This window comes from Peromyscus eremicus, chromosome 1 (genome assembly GCF_949786415.1).
Source record: "Peromyscus eremicus chromosome 1, PerEre_H2_v1, whole genome shotgun sequence".
Lineage (NCBI taxonomy): Eukaryota > Metazoa > Chordata > Mammalia > Rodentia > Cricetidae > Peromyscus > Peromyscus eremicus.
This window is the reverse complement of record NC_081416.1, coordinates 117,423,083-117,441,703: the sequence shown is the minus strand read 5'-3', so window position 1 is coordinate 117,441,703 and position 18,621 is coordinate 117,423,083. Positions and strand designations below refer to the sequence as shown.

The 18,621-nt window shown below is 46.9% G+C and overlaps 1 protein-coding gene across 3 annotated transcripts in view; it reads left to right on the top strand.

The window, feature by feature from the left end:
• Zscan2 (zinc finger and SCAN domain containing 2) overlaps positions 1-18,621 on the top strand; it is a 37,938-nt gene that overhangs the window by 11,792 nt on the left and 7,525 nt on the right. For 2 of the 3 annotated variants that reach the window (XM_059272367.1, XM_059272368.1), the window contains exon 3: positions 6,472-8,029. The exons of the other annotated variant lie outside the window; for it this stretch is intronic. In XM_059272367.1, coding sequence (XP_059128350.1) covers positions 6,472-7,913 — 1,442 coding nt within the window. In that variant the 3' untranslated portion in view covers positions 7,914-8,029. Of the gene's footprint in view, positions 1-6,471; positions 8,030-18,621 lie in introns of those variants that run through there. 3 annotated transcript variants of the gene reach the window in all.

Here is an 18,621-nt window from a genome sequence, read left to right as displayed (position 1 = left end):
GAGATGGCTCAGTGGTTAAGAACACTGGCTGCTCTTCTAGAGGACCTGAGTTCAATTCCCAGCACCTACATGGCAGTTCACAACTTTCTTTAACTCCAGTTCCAGGGAATCTGACACCCCCACACAGACATACATGCAAGCAGAACACCAATGCATATGAAATAAAAATAAATTAATTAAAAAAAAAGATCTGTCCTTTGGTTGGAGAGATGGCTCAGTTGTTAAAATCACTTATTGCCCTTGCTGAAGACCTAAATTTGGTTCCCAGCACCCACATCAGGTGGCTCACAACCATTTGTAACTCCAATTCCAGGGACCTGGGTGTGGTGGCACACATCTGAAACCTTAGCATTCAGGTGGAGCAGGGCTGTTCAAGGTTAGAGGCCAGCTTGAACTACGTAGGAAGTTGAGTTCCTCCGTGGGAGATAGCTCAGTGGTTGTGTATTTGCCTGGCATACTTGAGGACCTAGGGTAAAGCCCATCACCTGGCCCCTCCCAAAATTATCCAAACATTTCACATTTCAATAATTAGCAGTTAAACTGTTCCATGTGTTTCATACCTGAGGTTAGAAGTCATTTATCAAATTCATGGCCCAGTTTTTGGTTCCAGTAATACATGGTATAAAATGGGGACAGTTTGTCTCTGACCTGCTCTAACGGCTGTCCAAGAGTTCACCCACCTTTCTCTGAGATGATGAGGCCAAGAAAGACCTGTAGAGCCAAGGAGACCAGTGAACTCATGCCATGGCTGCATCCCCCAGGCAACTCGGGGCCAATGTAGCTATCTCATCAGGGTTAAAGGGGAGAGAATCCTCTCTTGACAGAAGCACTGGCCTCATGGAATGATTAGTCTCAAAACTGACAAATTGATAAATTCTTCATAACGGTCACACCTAGCAGCACACACCTATAGTCCCTGCAATGAGGAGGCTGAGGCAGGAGGATCATGAATTCAAGGGCAGAGTGGGCTACATAGTTCAGGCAAGTTCTTCAGACCATTAGTGCAGTGTTGGTCTCTTGGAGCAGCAGGATCAAACCTGTTAAAAAATGTAAATCTTACTCCACAGCTAATGAATGAGAAACTTTAAGTTTGGGGCCATTTAGCGGTCTGGAAGTCCAGCTCCCTGACCACTACCCAGGGTAACTTCAGAGAATGCTTCTCAGGAGCGAGGATTGAACGATTTCTATAATAACTTCACATACAATCTGAGGGTCATTTTCTTTTATTCTTCTCTAATTCTAATTGATTCTCTTGTCCTAGTTGTCTATAATTCCTTAGCTCTAATTCTTTAGTTCTGTAGTTCTAAATCCTTTTCTAATTCTCTGTCTCAATTCTCTGTACCAGTTCTCTCTAGATTCTTGTTCGTCTAGCTTAAATACACTTTTTTCAGGAGGCTTGAAGCAATTACAAGAGTTACATCTCATTGGTCAAAAGCTCATTCCTTGGCTAAGTGATAAGGGCAGAGCCGTTTACCATGGCAACACAAAGTTTCGAGGTTTCAGGAGTAAGACTGATCAGAGCCGGGTGGCACAGTGCCCAGTGAGATAAGCTTCGAGATATAGGTCTTTTATCAGCTAGAGACTTGACAAGCAAAGGATTGGCATGATTTTTTTAGGCTGCTTTGTATTAATAACCTTGGTTAGACACCTGCAACTCTGACCTTGTGCATGGCTGTAAAGTTTTAAACTTATGATCCATATACAGAGATATTTAGTCTAGTTTGAACTTACTCCAAGGTAAAAATGAGCTAATTGTGTGCAGTTTGCCTTAGGCTGAGGAGAAATTGTTATTTTCTTATGTTATTCTGAATAAAAGGAACAAAGCAGGCTTTTAAGTGTTTTACAGTCGTCAAGGGACAATAGATCTAATTATGAAGCATATCCTAGTATATTTTCTGTATATCAGAATCATACGGCTTAATGAGAAGTCATCTTCCTGACAGTCCACAGATATATGTGCCCATAAGATTGAGATGCAGTCACGAGATTACGTGTACGTATCACATGAAATTAGACACTGCAGTGCAGGTTCTGGGGAGACATCAGAGCTGTTTTTGCACATGTAAAATTACAGACAGGAGCAGTAGCTCTCAGAGTCGACGATCCCACAGGCCATGCCTGGGCGTGATTCTCCTCCGTCAGAGAAGCATTCCTTTGGTGGGTTGACATCTGACCACTAGTTGTCACCTGTTGTAACTCCCACGGCCTCTGACAGGACCAACGCTTTGGGGTCTTACAAGCCCTGTGGATGATCTTGACTTAACCTCCAGTCTTCTAACCACTGTGCCAGGTCTCTGGTTCTTAAACTTGGCAGATGTTGAAACCATCTGTGGACCTGGAGCCCATGCCAGGGGTGCTGAAGATTGACCTCAGAGACTTCCTTATGCTAAGCATGTGCTCTACAACTGAGAGACACCTTAGTTCTCAGGCCAAGAGACAACAGCATTAATATAACCAGGGAGCTTGGTAGGAATGTACAGCCAGACCCACTGAAGCAAAATATACATTAGCTCCCTGGTGGTTGAAGAATGAGAAGCCTATCCTGTGTTAGAGAGGAATAGGAATTAGTACCTTCATACTTGTTCTTGTCACAGCTTAGCTCTTCCGCCATCCTTAGCATCTTCTGATGTTCAGTGGCAATAGCCAACAGGTTATTGATTTGATCTACCACGTGGGTGGGTTCTGGGCAACAAAATTAGGTCATCAAGCTTGGCAGCCAGTGTCTGTACCCACTGAGCCATCTTGCCGCCCTCCTTCCTCCTTTAAAGACAGTCTTCCGTAGCTTAGGACTTGACCTCACTGTGTCTGTCTGTGGCCAAGGACGACCTTGGACTGATCCTTTGACTCCCTCTTGAGTGCTGGCTTTAAGGTGTGAGGCACCATCAGGATTATGGGGTGCTGGAGGTCACACCCCGGGCTTTGTACCAACCACTTGGCCAGCTGGAGTGCTAGGATTAAAGGCGTGCGCCACCACTGCCCAGCCATATGGAACTCTTAAGCACAACTAACCCTACACTGTGAAATGCATGGTGGTCATTTAAACTGATAACTGAATTCATTACTGTTTTCAATCAAGCAGCTGGGTTGAGGCAGAACATAGCCAGAGGTGGTAGCACCCAGATGCTCCCTAAGAGAGGCATGCCTGTATGTGGGAATTTGCACATAGAGGCTCTCAATCACAGAATTGATCACCTCACCTTAAGTAAGCTGTTTATTAGTCTGAATAATAGAAATGTGACTAGGACCTTATGTAGCCATTTTACTAATGTCTTCCCTGCTTTCTCAAGAGGTCTAATGTTGGGTCTTAGAAATAATTAGGTTATCATTTTTATCATAAAATTATTTATTTATTTCTGTATACAAAATTCTACAAAGGAATAGAGATACTTTATAGAACTGGATCACACAGAAATTATAATAAAGAAGAAACAATGGGAAGAGAAACTTGAAAGGACACAAAATGCATGCTTATCAAAACATCTAGGGACCAGAGAGATAGGTCAGTCTGTAAAGTGCCTGCTGCACAAGCCTGGGGACCCAAGTTTGATCCCCAGCACCCAGTTTAAAAAGCCAGACAGGAAGCCAGGTGTGATGGCGCACACCTTTAGTCCCAGTGCTTGGGGGGCAGAGGCAGCAGATCTCTGTGGGTTTGAGGCCATTCTGGTCTACATAGGGAGTTCCAGGCCAGCCAGGACTGCGTAGTGAGACTTTTTTTTTTTAGGCTAGGCATGGGTGGGTAAGATGGCTATCAGATAAAATCAGCTTGATGACTTGCATTTGATCCTGGAACCTTGTGAAAAAGCCAAATGCAGTGGCCTGTGTCTGTCATCCTAGCACTCCTGTGGCAAAATGGGAAGCAAAGACAGGAAAATCACCCAGAGATTCACAGGCCAGCTAGCCTGGAGTATTCAGTGCAGCTGTGTGAGAGACCATACCTCGACAAGGTAGAAGGTGAGAACTGAACCCTGAAAGTTGTCTTCTGACCTTTATACATGGGCAGTGTCATGTGCAGGCCTTCACACACACACACACACACACACACAAATAATAATAAAGTTTACTAAAAAAAAAAAAAAAAAAAAAAAAAAAAGGCCAGGAATGATGGTGCATAGTTATAATCCCAGCAGTGAGGAGGGTGGATCCCTAGGGCTCACTGGCCAGCCAGCCTAGCCTCATTGGACAAGTCCCAGGCCAGTGAGAAATTGGGTTTCAGAAGGTGCCTAAGGAAGAACTACACCAGATTTTTTCCTCTTGATTCCACATGCATACATTATTCGTGTGCTGAACCTTTGGCTCTGTGCTTCTCATCAGGCAGTGCAAAAAGGGCTGGAGAAATTTCTAGGTGGTTAAGAGCTCCTCTTGTTCTTCCAGAGGACCCAAGTTTGATACCCATTTCCAGCACCCACGTTTGATAGTTCACAACCACCTGTAAATTCAGCTCCAGGGGATCTGATGCCACTGGCCACTGAAGGCATTTACATATACAGATACATAAATAAAACAAAATTTTAAAGAAGCTACAACCATGGGTATCAGTGAACAAAAACCAGAGGCTCAGAAGGATGGGTTTTGTTTTGGGTTGTTTTGTTTTGTTTTGTTTTCCAAGACAGGGTTTCTCTGTGTAGCCCTGGATGTCCTGGAACTTGCCCTGTAGACCAGGCTGGCCTCAAACTCACAGAGATCACCTGCCTCTGCCTCTCAAGTGCTATGATTCAAGGTATGTGACACTACCACCCCCACCAGGCAACTGCACCTTTTGAACAAGACTAAGCTATAGAGATATTTCTGTAATAATAATAATTAAAAAAACATCTGTAAGTCAGATTTCATTGAATGCCTGCTGAGCCCCAGGGACCTTGGTGACCATTAGGGTCACTGTGTACCTTGTCACTGTCCATTAACTGGGCCTTTCAAATCCCGACCTGATATTTGCTTGTGCAGAAACAAGCAGAGACATGGGATTCAAATCTTTAAGACTCAGTGATTGCCACAAAGATAGGAGGCCTGGCAACTAAACAGCCAGTCAGGAAGAAGTGAACTTGGGTCCTTGTTGGTTTTGTTGTTTGTTAGAAATCAAGCCCAAAGGGGCTGGAGAGATGGCTCAGTGGTTGAGAGCACTGGCTGCTCTCTCAGAGGACCCAGGTTCAATTCCCAGCACCTACATGCAGCTCACAGCTGTCTGTAACTCCAGTTCCAGGGGATCTGACAGCCTCAGACAGACAGACATGTAAGCAAAACACCAATGCACATTTAAGAGAGAGAGAGAGAGAGAGAGAGAGAGAGAGAGAGAGAGAGAGAAAGAAAAAAAAATTGAACCCAAAGCCTCTCACATACCTAGCACATGCCCTACTCCTGGACTTTACTCCTAGCCCCAAACCTGGCTTTTGTAAGTTAAGAATTTTGTAGCCACTGTGTGTGTGTGTGTGTGTGTGTGTGTGTGTGTGTGTTTACAGATGCACAAGTGTATATATGGAAGGCAGAGGACAATCTCAGGTGGTGGTCCTTAGACATTGCCCATGTTTTAAAAGTATCTATCTATCTATCTATCTATCTATCTATCTATCTATCTATCTATCTATTTATCTATCTATCTATCTATTTATTTATTTTTTCCAGACAGGGTTTCTCTGTGTAGTTTTGGTGCCTGTCCTGGATCTCACTCTGTAGACCAGGCTGGCCTTGAACTCACAGAGATCTGCCTGGCTCTGCCTCCTGAGTGCTGGGATTAAAGGTGTGTGCCACCACCGCCTGGCTTTAAAATAATTTTTTATTTTATGTGTTTTGTCTGTATGTCTGTCTGTCCGCACCACACACATGCAGCATCCACAGAAGCTTAAAAGGGTGTCAGATTCTCTGGAACTAGAGATACAGTTGGTAGCCACCATGCAGGTGCTAGGAATTTGAACCCTGGTCCTTTGGAAGAGCAGCCAGTGCTCTTGACCACTGAACCAGCCCCATGTCCATCTGTCCATTCATCCATCCATCCATCCATCCATCCATCCATCCATCCATCCATCCATTGAAACAGGATCTCACTGGCTTGGAGCTTGCCATATGGGTTAGTCTGGCTGGCCAGCAAATCCTAGGGAATCTGCCTGTCTCTGCTTCCTCAGCACAGACATTACAAGAACCCACCACCAAACTATGCTTTATGTGGGTTCTGGGAGTCAAGGTCAGGTCCGCAAGTATGTTACCAACTAAGCCATCTCCCAGTCCTCTTTATTCTCACTTAAAATGTGTGTGTGTGTGTGTGTGTGTGTGTGTGTGTGTGTGTTAGCATATGTGTGCAGGTCCCAGGAAAACCTGCTGGAGTTGATTCTCCTTCCAGGGTATGGTTCCTGGGATCTAACTCAGGTCATCAGACTTGGCGGCAAGCGACGTGGAGCCACTCTGCCGCCCCCTCCTTTAACTTTCTTTTTCTCATCATAATGGGGGAATTGACTGGACATTGTGTGTTTTTCTTGATTTCAGATTTTGAGATACAGAGTGAGAATGGGGAGAACTCAGGTCAAGACATGTTTGAGGATGTGGAGTCCCATGAGATGTTCTTGAAAATACCCGGAGGGGACGGTGCCCAGCTATCTGATGGGGAGAGTGACTTTGAGAGGGACTATGGCTCTGGGGGCGCCCAGGGAAATGCCGCCGGTGTGGACCACGGGAACGTGCCATCCGAAGGAAGGGAAGTCGGCCAGCTAATAGGCCTTCAGGGCACCTACCTGGGTGAGAAGCCTTATGAGTGTCCCCAGTGTGGGAAAACTTTTAGCCGGAAATCCCACCTCATCACACACGAACGGACCCATACGGGAGAGAAATACTACAAGTGTGATGAATGTGGCAAGAGCTTTAGTGACGGTTCAAACTTTAGTAGACACCAAACAACTCACACCGGAGAGAAACCTTACAAATGTCGGGACTGCGGGAAGAGCTTCAGCCGGAGTGCAAACCTGATCACCCACCAGAGGATCCACACGGGTGAGAAGCCTTTCCAGTGTGCCGAGTGTGGCAAGAGCTTCAGCCGGAGCCCCAACCTCATCGCGCATCAGCGCACGCACACAGGCGAAAAGCCCTACTCGTGCCCCGAGTGTGGGAAGAGCTTTGGCAACCGGTCCAGCCTTAATACTCACCAGGGAATTCACACTGGAGAAAAACCCTACGCGTGTAAGGAATGCGGCGAAAGCTTCAGTTACAACTCCAACCTGATCAGACACCAGAGAATCCACACGGGCGAGAAACCGTACAAATGTACCGACTGCGGACAGAGGTTCAGCCAGAGCTCGGCGCTCATCACCCACCGGCGAACACACACGGGCGAGAAACCCTATCAGTGCAGCGAGTGTGGCAAGAGCTTCAGCCGCAGCTCCAACCTGGCCACACACCGGCGAACCCACATGGTGGAGAAGCCCTACAAGTGTGGGGTGTGTGCCAAGAGCTTCAGCCAGAGCTCCAGCCTGATCGCGCACCAGGGCGTGCACACGGGCGAGAAGCCCTACGAGTGCCTTACGTGCGGCGAGAGCTTCAGCTGGAGCTCCAACCTCATCAAGCACCAGAGGATCCACACGGGCGAGAAGCCCTACCAGTGCGGCGACTGCGGGAAGAACTTCAGCCAGCGCTCCCAGCTGGTGGTGCACCAGCGGACCCACACCGGGGAGAAGCCCTACACGTGCCTCATGTGTGGCAAGCGCTTCAGCCGGGGCTCCATTCTGGTGATGCACCAAAGAGCCCACTTGGGAGATAAGCCGTATAGGTGTCCCGAGTGCGGGAAAGGCTTCAGCTGGAATTCGGTTCTCATCATACACCAGCGGATTCACACAGGAGAGAAGCCCTACAAATGCCCCGACTGTGGCAAAGGCTTCAGCAATAGCTCCAACTTCATTACACACCAGAGGACTCACCTGAGAGAGAAACTCTTCTGAAGGGGCAGGGAAGGACGGGATGCTGGAGCTGACTGAAGGGAGACCCCCACAGCGCCCCCAGTGTTGTCCCTTTAAAAGAGTCGGTTTCCCAAATACCCTTTGGGAGTTTGCCAGAACCATACCGTTTGTCCTCATTTCTAGGACGTTGTTATCTTGGTGGAGTCCTGTGCAGCTCCAGAAGGGAGTGTAGGAGTGGGAGGTTGGAAGTCGGGTCTCTTCTGTCTCATGATTTGGTTGCCCCTACATTCCTCTGTGCTCCTATTCCCTTGAGATGGGGAGATAGTTCTCCATATGGGATGCCAGTCTGTCTGCAGCCTAGGCTGAGCCCTCCAGGAAATCCTGGACACTGTTTGTGTACTTGCGATTGTTTGGCTATGGCCTTGTCCCGCTTAGGTGCCTTTACTCCGAGCTGGTAGCATTCCAGGCTCCCTCCCTGTGTCAGGCTCCACTCAGGCTGGCTATGGGTCAGGTCAGGATGGTGGATCTCCAATTCTGAATCATCTGTATGAAGGCAAAGCCCTTTTCTGGTTTCCGAAAGTGTCCAGAACACAGTTTGGGAGAGTGTGGCCTGGAGCTGATGTCCCAGTGTCTCTTCAGTTGGTAGGAGGGACAGTGACTGCCAGGAAAGGTGCCAGCTTAGGCTGTGTGCCTGTTTGCATACAGTCCTGTGTTAACTGTGTGGGGCTTTGTGTTTGGACCTTGACCCTGGACCCCCAGCTGTCTGATAGTGAGACAGTGCTGTGTGCTGTGCGCCATGGAAGCACTTGTGAATCACTCTGTGTACTTGTTTGCTCCCTGTCCATATTTTACACATGTGCACATATGGTTTTTGGAGGCAGGGTCCCATATAGCTCAGGCTGGCCCTGAACTTGCGATGTTTTTAAGGATGACCTTGACCTTCTGATCCTCCTGCCATCAGCTCCTGAGTGTTGGAATTACCAGTGTGTACCACCCTGCTCAGTTTATGCAGTGTTGGGGATTGAATTCCAAGCTTTTTTCATGCCAGGCTATCACACTACTGAGTTACATGCTCAGCCTCTTACAGCTTTCATTTTATTTGTGTGTGTGTGTGTGTGTAAGTGTATGGTGATGTGTGTGCAGGTACTTGTGGAGGCCAGTGGCTAACCTCCAGTGTCATTCCTAAGGTACTGTCCCCCTTGTTTTTATGAGTCTCTCCCTGGGATCTGGGACTCTTTGCTTATGCTGAGCTCCTGGCTGGCCAGCTGCGAGCCGCCTCCCAGTACTAGGGTTACAAGCATGTGCACCACACATGGCTCTCGAGTGGGTGCTGGGACTGAACTAGGGTTCTCATGCTTTCCCAGCGTGAAAACTTCACCAACTGAGCAGGTCCCACGCTTTTAGTTTATGTGTGTGAACCTAGAATACAGCCCTGCAGGCTTTGTATGCCAAGAGCATCCTTTTTAAGGAACTGTCGATTCTGAGGGTATCAGAAATCGCCTGGTGGGGCTGACGAGATGGCTTAGCAGTTAAGAGCGCTTGCTGCTCTTCCAGAGGACCCGGGTTCAATTCCAGTACCTGCCTGGTGGCTCACAACCATGTGAAACTCAAGTTCTGGGGAATCTGATGCCATCTTCTGACCTCCATGGGGAGGTCACATATATGCATATATATGCACATATATGGTGCACATATATACATATAGGCAAACACCCATACACAGAAAATAAATCTTTAAAAAAGAGAATCCCCTGGTGAGATTTGGTCTTGAATCAGGAGTTTGCCCTGCAGATTCACACATAATCTTAGCTGCTACCACAGGGCTTTATTCTTAGGATCCCAACCCGGGAAAGCAAAGGCAGGAGTGCTAACTGGGAGGAAAGAGGATAGATACAGTATTCCCGAGAAATGTGAAGCCATCACCTCCTACAGAAGAGGCATCGGCATTTTTAAAAAATGGATGTTGAATATTGCCAAGTAGAGTCCCATTCTTTCCCTGACTCTGCCTTTAAAAAAAACAAACAAACAAAAACAGAGTTGAACTATCTAGTTCAGATTAGCCTAGAACTTGTAATCCTCCTGCCTTGGCCTCTTGAGTGCTGGGATTACATGCCTGGGTTACCATGCCTAGCTCCTGAACCCTACCTTTTAATGTGTGTTAAAAGCTTGAACTTGACCAGCACTCAGGAGGCAGAGTCAGGCAGATCTCTGTAAGTTCAAGACCAGCCTGGTCTACATAGTGAGTTCCAGGACATCCAGAACTACATAGTGAGACCCAGTTTGAGAAAATAAAAAGAACTTGACCTCCACTGTTAGCAAACCTGTACCTTATACTTTCATATTGCACCCATCTCCTGCTGCAGGCTGAAAGTGACCTAAGACTTTGAGGAAGAAAGAACTAGTTGTTTCAAAGACCCTATCATTGGATTACTCACCACTGCTATTTGTGAACCATACATCATATTTGTCACCCAAGCCAGATGTGGTGGCTTAAATCTTATAAACCCACCACTTGGGAGCCAGAGATAGAAAGATCACAAGTTCAAAGCCAAGCTGAACTATACAAATCCAGGCCAGCCTAGCTTCCTGTCACTCAAGATTTGGTATGACACATTTGGCTAAGGAGTGAGATGGCATTGAGAATCAGTTAATTTAGACAGTGGGGTCATGCTTAGCAGTGATGGTGGTAGACTGTGAAACCAAGTAGGACTGTAAGATCCATCTGTGATTCCATCCATTTGCTTCTTTGGCAAGCAGTCATTGAATACTATTACCATCACTGTGCTAGGTTTAGGGAAAACTATATATCCTATCAGGTGTCAAATAACAGATATTTGAATCTGTCCAGGAAGGGAGCAGAGCTGGAGTAGTTTCCCATGTAACACATGCTGCTCTTAAGCTCTATCTGTAGCCAAGGGTGATACTGAACTGAGCCTCATGGCTTAATTTCCCAAGTGCTAGGATTACAAGCAGGTAACAACATAGCCACCTCAGGGTTTTATTATGGTGTTGTGCCTGTGTCACGAGATCCCCAAGCAGGACCACCACAGAGCTGATATCCGATGCGAAACAATAAAACAGGTTTATTGATAACAAGCAAGCTCGGGCTTGGTCCGTGTCCAACACTCAACACAGTGGATGGAGGAAGACGGCCCTGAGTTCCCAGGGTGAGGGGTTTTTAAAGGGAAAAACTGCTAGCAATGTGGTATAAGCCTTGGCATCATATGATTGGGTGAAGGTATGTAGCCTTTGAATTTACTAGTTGGGGGTTAGTTATCATTTTGGGGCATGTCTGGATAAGTCCCAGGCTTTGTCCTTGAGCTGCCATTGGGGCTGGCTGGCCTTGCACATACTGACTGTGGGGGCTGCTCAGTCACCCAGGCTCTGTCCTTGAGCTGCCATGGGGGCTGGCTGGCCTCACATGTTCACATTGACTCATGCACATAGCTCTAAGTTGGTGAGGGGTCCCAGACCAACAACTGGCTGAACCCTGAGCAGTCAGAGCACATGCAGAAAGGGAGCTACTGCAAGGACTATGTCTTTTGTTCATGGCCCTCCCACAAACTGCTTACTTAAGTCTCAGGAAATTGAAATTGAGGCCTGATCTCTGAGAGAAGACTGAGCAGCCTGCTATGGTGTGTGCTTGGTCCTTTCATTCCCCCCTTGAGTAGTATATCATCTCCAATCTTGGAGATGTTTCTTTATCACCAGGGTAGTAGATTATTTTGGAGACTAATTGGACCAGGACATAGAGTTTTCCCGTTATCAATGGCAAAGTGAGCCTCCCTTTATTCAGATTTTGCCATCTGCAAGTGTGTCATGGCTTTGGTTCAGGGGCTGATATTGGGATTCTAGCATCATCAGTTTAGTGGTACCCAGACAGGAATCTTCATTTAGTTAAGACATCAGCGACATAAGAGCCAACAGTAATTAGCAGAAGCACAAAGGCCAAAAGCCCTGCGATGGTTGACAGAGTTCCTTATCCTGAGGGAACTTGGAAATGAGAATGGGGACCAGTTATTACTTTATCTCAGGTGCCCTATGACATAAATTCCCGTTTGATCTAACATTCTAGGGTGGGGGGAACAAGGGCGATGTTTTCTCTTCTGCAATTACTTCCTGCTGATATTGGGATGTTGTTGTCAAGGCCCTGGAAAGCCAGAATGTTAGTCAAAGGCAAGGAGGGAACGTTTCATTGACCAGCTGAAGACATGGTATGTGTATATCAGCTAAATTGGTCCATCAGGTTTCAGCAAGTTCAGGGCTCGTCAGCAAATGATGCTTGCATGTGTCTGTCAGCCAAGTGGAAACCTGTTGTGACAGATATAAACTAGGAACAGGAGTTAAAATTTATGAACTTATTTGGAACTTTCAGACCCATAGTCTCAATAATTTGCCTTGAAATACATACTGTCTTTTCTATCTAGAGAGCCAGGTATGGATTGGACTGAATTTTCCTTGGCCCGATGAAAAGCATCTGTAAGTCTATATTCAGAACCTGTTTATCTCCTTCTCTCTCTCTCTCTTTTTTTAAGAGACTTAGTAGCTTTAATTAATTAATGCATTGATCAATTAATAAGGTGGCTATGACCTTGTGGAAGACTCTGGTTGCCTGATGTTACTAAGCTGACAAAGCTATAGCTAGTCCAGTCATCAATGCCATCAGAGATCTGAGAAGGATAAATTTTATCTGAGTGCAGACTTCTAAATCTATTAAAAAATGATAGCAACTATCCAGTACCCAGACTGCCATTATCCCAGGCTTATTCTGTATCTTCCCCTTACCCCCATTTGGATAAGAAGTGAAACTTCAGAGATTATAGATTACTTTTACTGCTTATTTTTTTTTAATTTGAGACAGTGTATTAGTCAGGGTTCTCTAGAGTACCCTTAACTTACAGAATGAACCTCTCTATAAAAAGGGGATTTATGAGAGTGACTTGCAGGCTGTGGTCCAGCTAATCCAACAATGCTGCCTGTGAATGGGTGGTCCAAGAACCCAGTGGTTGTTCAGTCTGTGAGGCTGGATGTCTCAGCTGCACTTCAGTATACACTGGAATCCTGAAGAAGTAGGCTTTAATGCCAGTGCAGGAATGGACTTGTTAGCAAGGAGAGAGCAAGCAGGCAAAGAGAGAAGCTTCCTTCTTCCATGTCCTTTTAGAGGCTTCCAGCAGAAAGCGTGGCTCAGATTAGAGGTGGGTCCAGGTTAGAAATGGATCTTCCCACTTCACATAATTTAATTAAGCAAAAATCCCTCACTGGTGTGCCTAGTCAAATGCGTTTTAGTTAATTCCAGATGTAGTCAAGTTGACAACCAAGAATATCCATCATAGAAGGATCTTGCTTTGTAGCTATGGCTGGCCTTAGACTTACAGTGATCCTCCTGCCTCTGCTTCCCAAGTACTTCCCAGGTTCCCAAGGGTGTACAGTTTTATGTGCCATGATGCCCAGCCATTCTCATACATTAATCCAGTATATAATCATACCCTGAGACAGCCCCCTTATTTTAAAATTTTACTGAACTATGGCAGATAAGTACATTAAAGTATATAGCTTATTTCAGTCTCACAAGCTGCATACACTTATGTGACCAGCACCCAGATCCAGAAACAACGGAGCAGCAGGACCCAGATGTGCCACTTTGCATCTGGCCTGAAGTTTATGGTGTGGGTAGAGTGTGGGAAGCTCATCAGACTCGGTTCTAGACAAAAATTGTGTCACACACTTCTGCTTTTAGTATTTTACAATTGAATCAAGTCATGATGAGATGACTTCTCCATAGAATTCTCCTTTGGTTTGAGACACACCATGATATAGCACAATCAAAGGGTACATCACAGTGACGGAGTAGCTGTGTAAGCTCCTCCTGACCTCTCATTCCCTGACAACTTTCTGAGGTAAGTAAGTAGCCTCACTCCAGGACAGTGGAGACTCGAGGTGCTTGCTAAGTCCATTACTAGTACCTGCTAACCACACCTCTGTGGTCACTTAGCTACGTCATATTAGTTTCTCTTAAACTTTTACTTTTGTTTATATGAGGCAAGGTCTGAGAGTATAGCCCAGACTGGCCTCAGTTTTGTAGATCTTCCTGCCTCAGCTTTTCAGGTACTGGGTTACATTCATTGGCCACCGCACTGAGCATTCAAATTTATTATCAAAGCCATAAGAAAGAGAATGGTGACTCAAACCCATAATCCCAGCATTAGAAGATGAAGACCCTCTTGCCCCATACCAAGTTTAAGGTTAGCCTGTGCTACATGGCAAAAAGTGCCTCAGGCAGGAAAGAAGGCTCAGTGGGTAAAGAAGATGGCCACCAAGCTGACAACCTGAGTTCAGTCCCTGAGTCCCATGCAGAGAAAGGAGGAAGCCGACCCCCAGAAGCTGTGCTCTGACCTCCACATTTGCATCATTACTGCCTTCCCTGTCCCCATATACATTTTTTTAAAGATTTATTTATTTATTATGTATACAGTATTCTGCCTGCATGTTTTGCCTGCAGGCCAGAAGAGGGCATCAGATCTCATTATAGATGGTTGTGAGCCACCATGTGGTTGCTGGGAATTAAACTTAGGACCTTTGGAAAAACAGCCAGTGCTCTTAACTGCTGAGCCATACCTCTAGCCCCATTTTTTTTTAAGTCTCAAACACCAAAGCGAAGCACAAGACACTAACAGGAACAAACGGATGAAAGAACAGATATTATGAAATCGACACATTAGCTCCTTTCCCATCTTGCCTCCAGTCAGCAGGGCTGTCACGGTTGTAATTAATCAGTCCTTGCAGGTGACAATCATTTTTCCTGGCCCTTTACCCCGATTGGGGCAGGGGTCTCTTCCTCATAACCAGGAAGCTGTTCCACCCACTGTCTCTCAGATGGCCATGGAGATTTTCACATGAAGGCTTCTGTTAGGCTTTTTCAGATCTTTGGGCAAAATAATAGTTTGTTTTCACTTCAGACAAAATTACTCAAAGCCATGGAGGAAATGGATCTAAAACTTTGTGCGTGGTGGGGAGGTTTAGAGACGGATCAGTTCCCTTTGGTGTTCTACATTCCCTACCCCAGCCCCCCTGTGGTCTAGGTAGTCTTGGTAACCTGAGCAATGGCTTTAGCTCCAGGGCCCACTTGCCCTTGAATTCCTCTCTGCAGCTCACCCTAGGATGTCTCAGCTCTGAGTGTGTGACACCTGCTTGAAGCAATTGTGGGAGAACACTACTGAGTGAAAGATCTCACTCCAGGAGACAGCTTGGTGATGTAAAATCTGTCAAAGGACGAGAACCCCAAACTCTCCTGGGCTAGGCCTTTGTCAAACCGTTTTGGTCCCTAAGGCAACTCTGAAACTCCTAGGCTGGTCCAGGGAATGGGTTAGAAGCTCGTTGTGTGCTGGCCTGGGTTTCCACGTAAGACGCCTCATAACTCCTGAAGACAGAGAAATCTCCAAGGCCCAGTCTCGTTACTGGTCCCTCCCGTCATCCTGGCTTTTGGAATTTTCACCTGGTAAATAGTGAAAGGGGATAGGGAGAGAGCCCAGTTACGGCATGTAGTTAGCATTTGTCAGACACTGGGTTTGGTCCTTAACACCAAATACCAAAAACACAATAGTTTTTATTTTTGAGGCAAGGTCTTCCTGTGTAGCCCAGGCTGGCCAGAAGTCTCCATTCTCCTGCCTCCCCCTGAGTGCTGGAATTACAGATAAGGTACCCATTGCAGCCTCAAAAACCCAGATTAAATTAAGTGCTAAGTGCCTTCCTGCCCGCTTTCCTTGACGCCCCCACCTCCCTCTTCCTTTCTGGGCTCTCCCAGCCCCTCTGCAGTATTCCCACACATTGGCTTTGAACACACCTGCATTTGGCACGAAGCACGCTGCTCTGCAGGGCACTGGGTTGTTCAGAGCAGCATTTTGGAGAGGTTCTCTCCGCCCGACTCTACTCCACCGGGAATGCTGTGCCTTTCTTTTTCCCACCACAGCACAGCTCTAGTCCAGTGCTTGCCCCGAAGAGATTCCCCACAGTTGGCTATTGATGAGTTAGTGTCGAGGATACTCTTTGAACCAACCAGGCCTGTGTGTGCAGGAAATAAGGAAGTGGGCTGTGTGATGCAGTTTCGCATGGCAGGCACGTTACAGGGTAGAAGATGACAACCTGACTTGGAGCTCCATACTGGTTATTCACCTGTACACTAGGTAAGGATAAATACCTCTGCCCCTGCCGTGAGTGAACTTTGAGAAGGCCCGGGGTGCTCAGCGCCCGGAGTGCTGAGGCCCCCTCCGGTTCGTAGGACCAACCCTCCGGCGGCTACAACCGCCGCTCCCTTCGCACCTTCCCTCCGCAAAGAAGTACGAAGGTCCCGCCCCTCGCCAATGATTCGCCTCCAGCAAATAGGCGTTGGGGCGTCCTCATACTTCATTGGGTAATGCTGCTGTCAGTCTGAGTGTGGAGGCCTTTGGGAAATGTAGTAGTTGCTGAGTCCTGGGGCTCATGGCTGTGCTTCTCGGGTTCTCTGGCATTGGGTTGTCCAATTGAGCTTCGGATCCCTGTTCAGGGTTGAGGGTCACGTGAGGATGCACTGTGGTCCGGGAGGAAGAGGCTCCGGCCTGTCTCCGCCCCGCCGGGTGGGCGTGGCCAGGCCGAGACTCAGGGTCGGGCTGCCCCTGCCCTCTTGACTGGTGATGGAGGCAGGTCTTCTGCTCACTGGGCTTGGAGAGGATATCCCTAATCTTGTAGCTTCCAACACACTCCAGTCTGCAAGGCCTGCCTTTGCCACCAAAACGTTCCAGAATACATAGCGTCTGGAGCAGAGTAGCCTTCCTCTTTCTGGTCATGAGCCAACCATGCAACCTGGGGCAAGTCCCCAGGGTACCTGCATCATGATTGTTTCAGTTACAACGAGCTGTAGTTAGAGTTCCAATACTAGCTTCCTGTAGTTCTGCATTTTTATTATCTGTTCATAAAGCTTGCAGTCTTAAGAAGTGATGATCCCCTGTGTAGGAGAGAGTTATGATATTAGGGCTAAGAAGTTCTCATCAAGGTTGGACTCTAGCTAGAGATACCGCAGCTCAGCTGTTGGAGCACTTGAATCTCAGCTTTGGGGCTGGTTCGTCCAGGTGCTGCTCTTCTAGATACTTCAGCTTTTAAAAGGAAGTCAGCTCTGGAACGGACTGACCCACGGACAGGGAAAACAGAACTAAAAAACAGAAGTTGGCCTGGTCTTTACTTCGCACAACTTTAATCTCAGCACTCGGGAGGCAGAGACAGTTGGATCTCTATGAGTTTGGGGCTAGCCTGGTCTACATAATGGGTTCTGGACCTGACAAGGCTACAAAGTGAGACCCTGTCTCGCGGAACAAAATAAAGCAAAACAAAATGAAAGCAAAACAGTAGTTGGTGGTGTTCAGCTCCCCAAAACAGGATGTGAAGAATAGTACTTGGTAGTGCCCTATGAGTCAGCTCAAACTGGCCTCAGGAAATTCCTCACAAGAGGAGTGTGCACAGTATCCTTTCCAACTTTAGGGGTATTTAAACTCCAATATGTATCCCGAAATTTAGAAAAAAATATATTAGCTACTCTTGAAGTTTGTTTGTTTGTTTTTAATGAGTGAGTACCTGCTTGTTTGTATTGGCACCGCATGCCTGCAGTTACCCTAGAGGCCAGAAGAGGGTACTGGAATCTCCCGAGACTGGAGTTACAGGCAAAGTTATGAGCCACTTGTCTTGAGTGTTGGGAACTGACTGATTCTCTGCAAGAGCAGCAAGTGCGGTTAACCACTCTGAGCCATCTCTCCAACCCCATATTCTTGCATCTTTTTTTTGTTTTGTTTTGTTTTGTTTTTCGAGACAGGGTTTCTCTGTGTAGCTTTGCGCCTTTCCTGGGACTCACTTGGTAGCCCAGGCTGGCCTCAAACTCACAGAGATCCGCCTGGCTCTGCCTCCCGAGTGCTGGGATTAAAGGCATGCGCCACCACCGCCCGGCTTATTCTTGCATCTTATACGTCTTCTTAGACTAAATTCTGAAAGCGTTTAGCAAAATAGGCTTCCAAGTAGAATGTACCCTGGGTGCTGGAGAAATGGCTCTGTGATTGGGAACATTGGCTGCTTCCCTAGAAGACCTGGGTTCAATTCTCAGCACCCACATGGTGGCTCACAACTATCTGTAACTCCAGTTCCAGATGATCCATGGTACCAGGCGTACACATGGTACACATATATACACATGCAGACAAAATACCCATATTCATAAAATAACAGTATATTTTTTAATGTACCCTTTTTTTGTAAGTTCTCACCCTGGGGGAAGGTATAGGAGAGAGAATTACAGAGGAAAGAGAAATTTAAACCCTGTGCCTGCCACGATACAGGCCATTGCTGCTCAGCTCTTATTCTTGCTTTCTTGCTACACTTAGATTCTTAGCGTTTGCTGTGTTGCTGTGTCTAGTTTGAATTCTCTTTTGGGAAGCTCAAGAACAGTGACCTACTGGGAGGGTGGGGGGCTGGAGGAAACTGAAGGCCTCTCCAAATACAGCTGCCCTGTAGGACCTCAGATTCACTCGGGGCTTTATTTCAAAATCCCTTGCTATTTGGAACGCTAGCTAGGGAGGGTGGACAGATTATTGGTTCACTTATATGAGCTCCGCATTGTCCCATATGGATAACTTGGGTTTTCTCAGCCCTGAGTGAACTGCAATGCAAGCACACTTCAAGCTCCTCTTATAGAGATAGAGACTACGCTGCCCCAGCACCAGGGCAGTTACCGGGT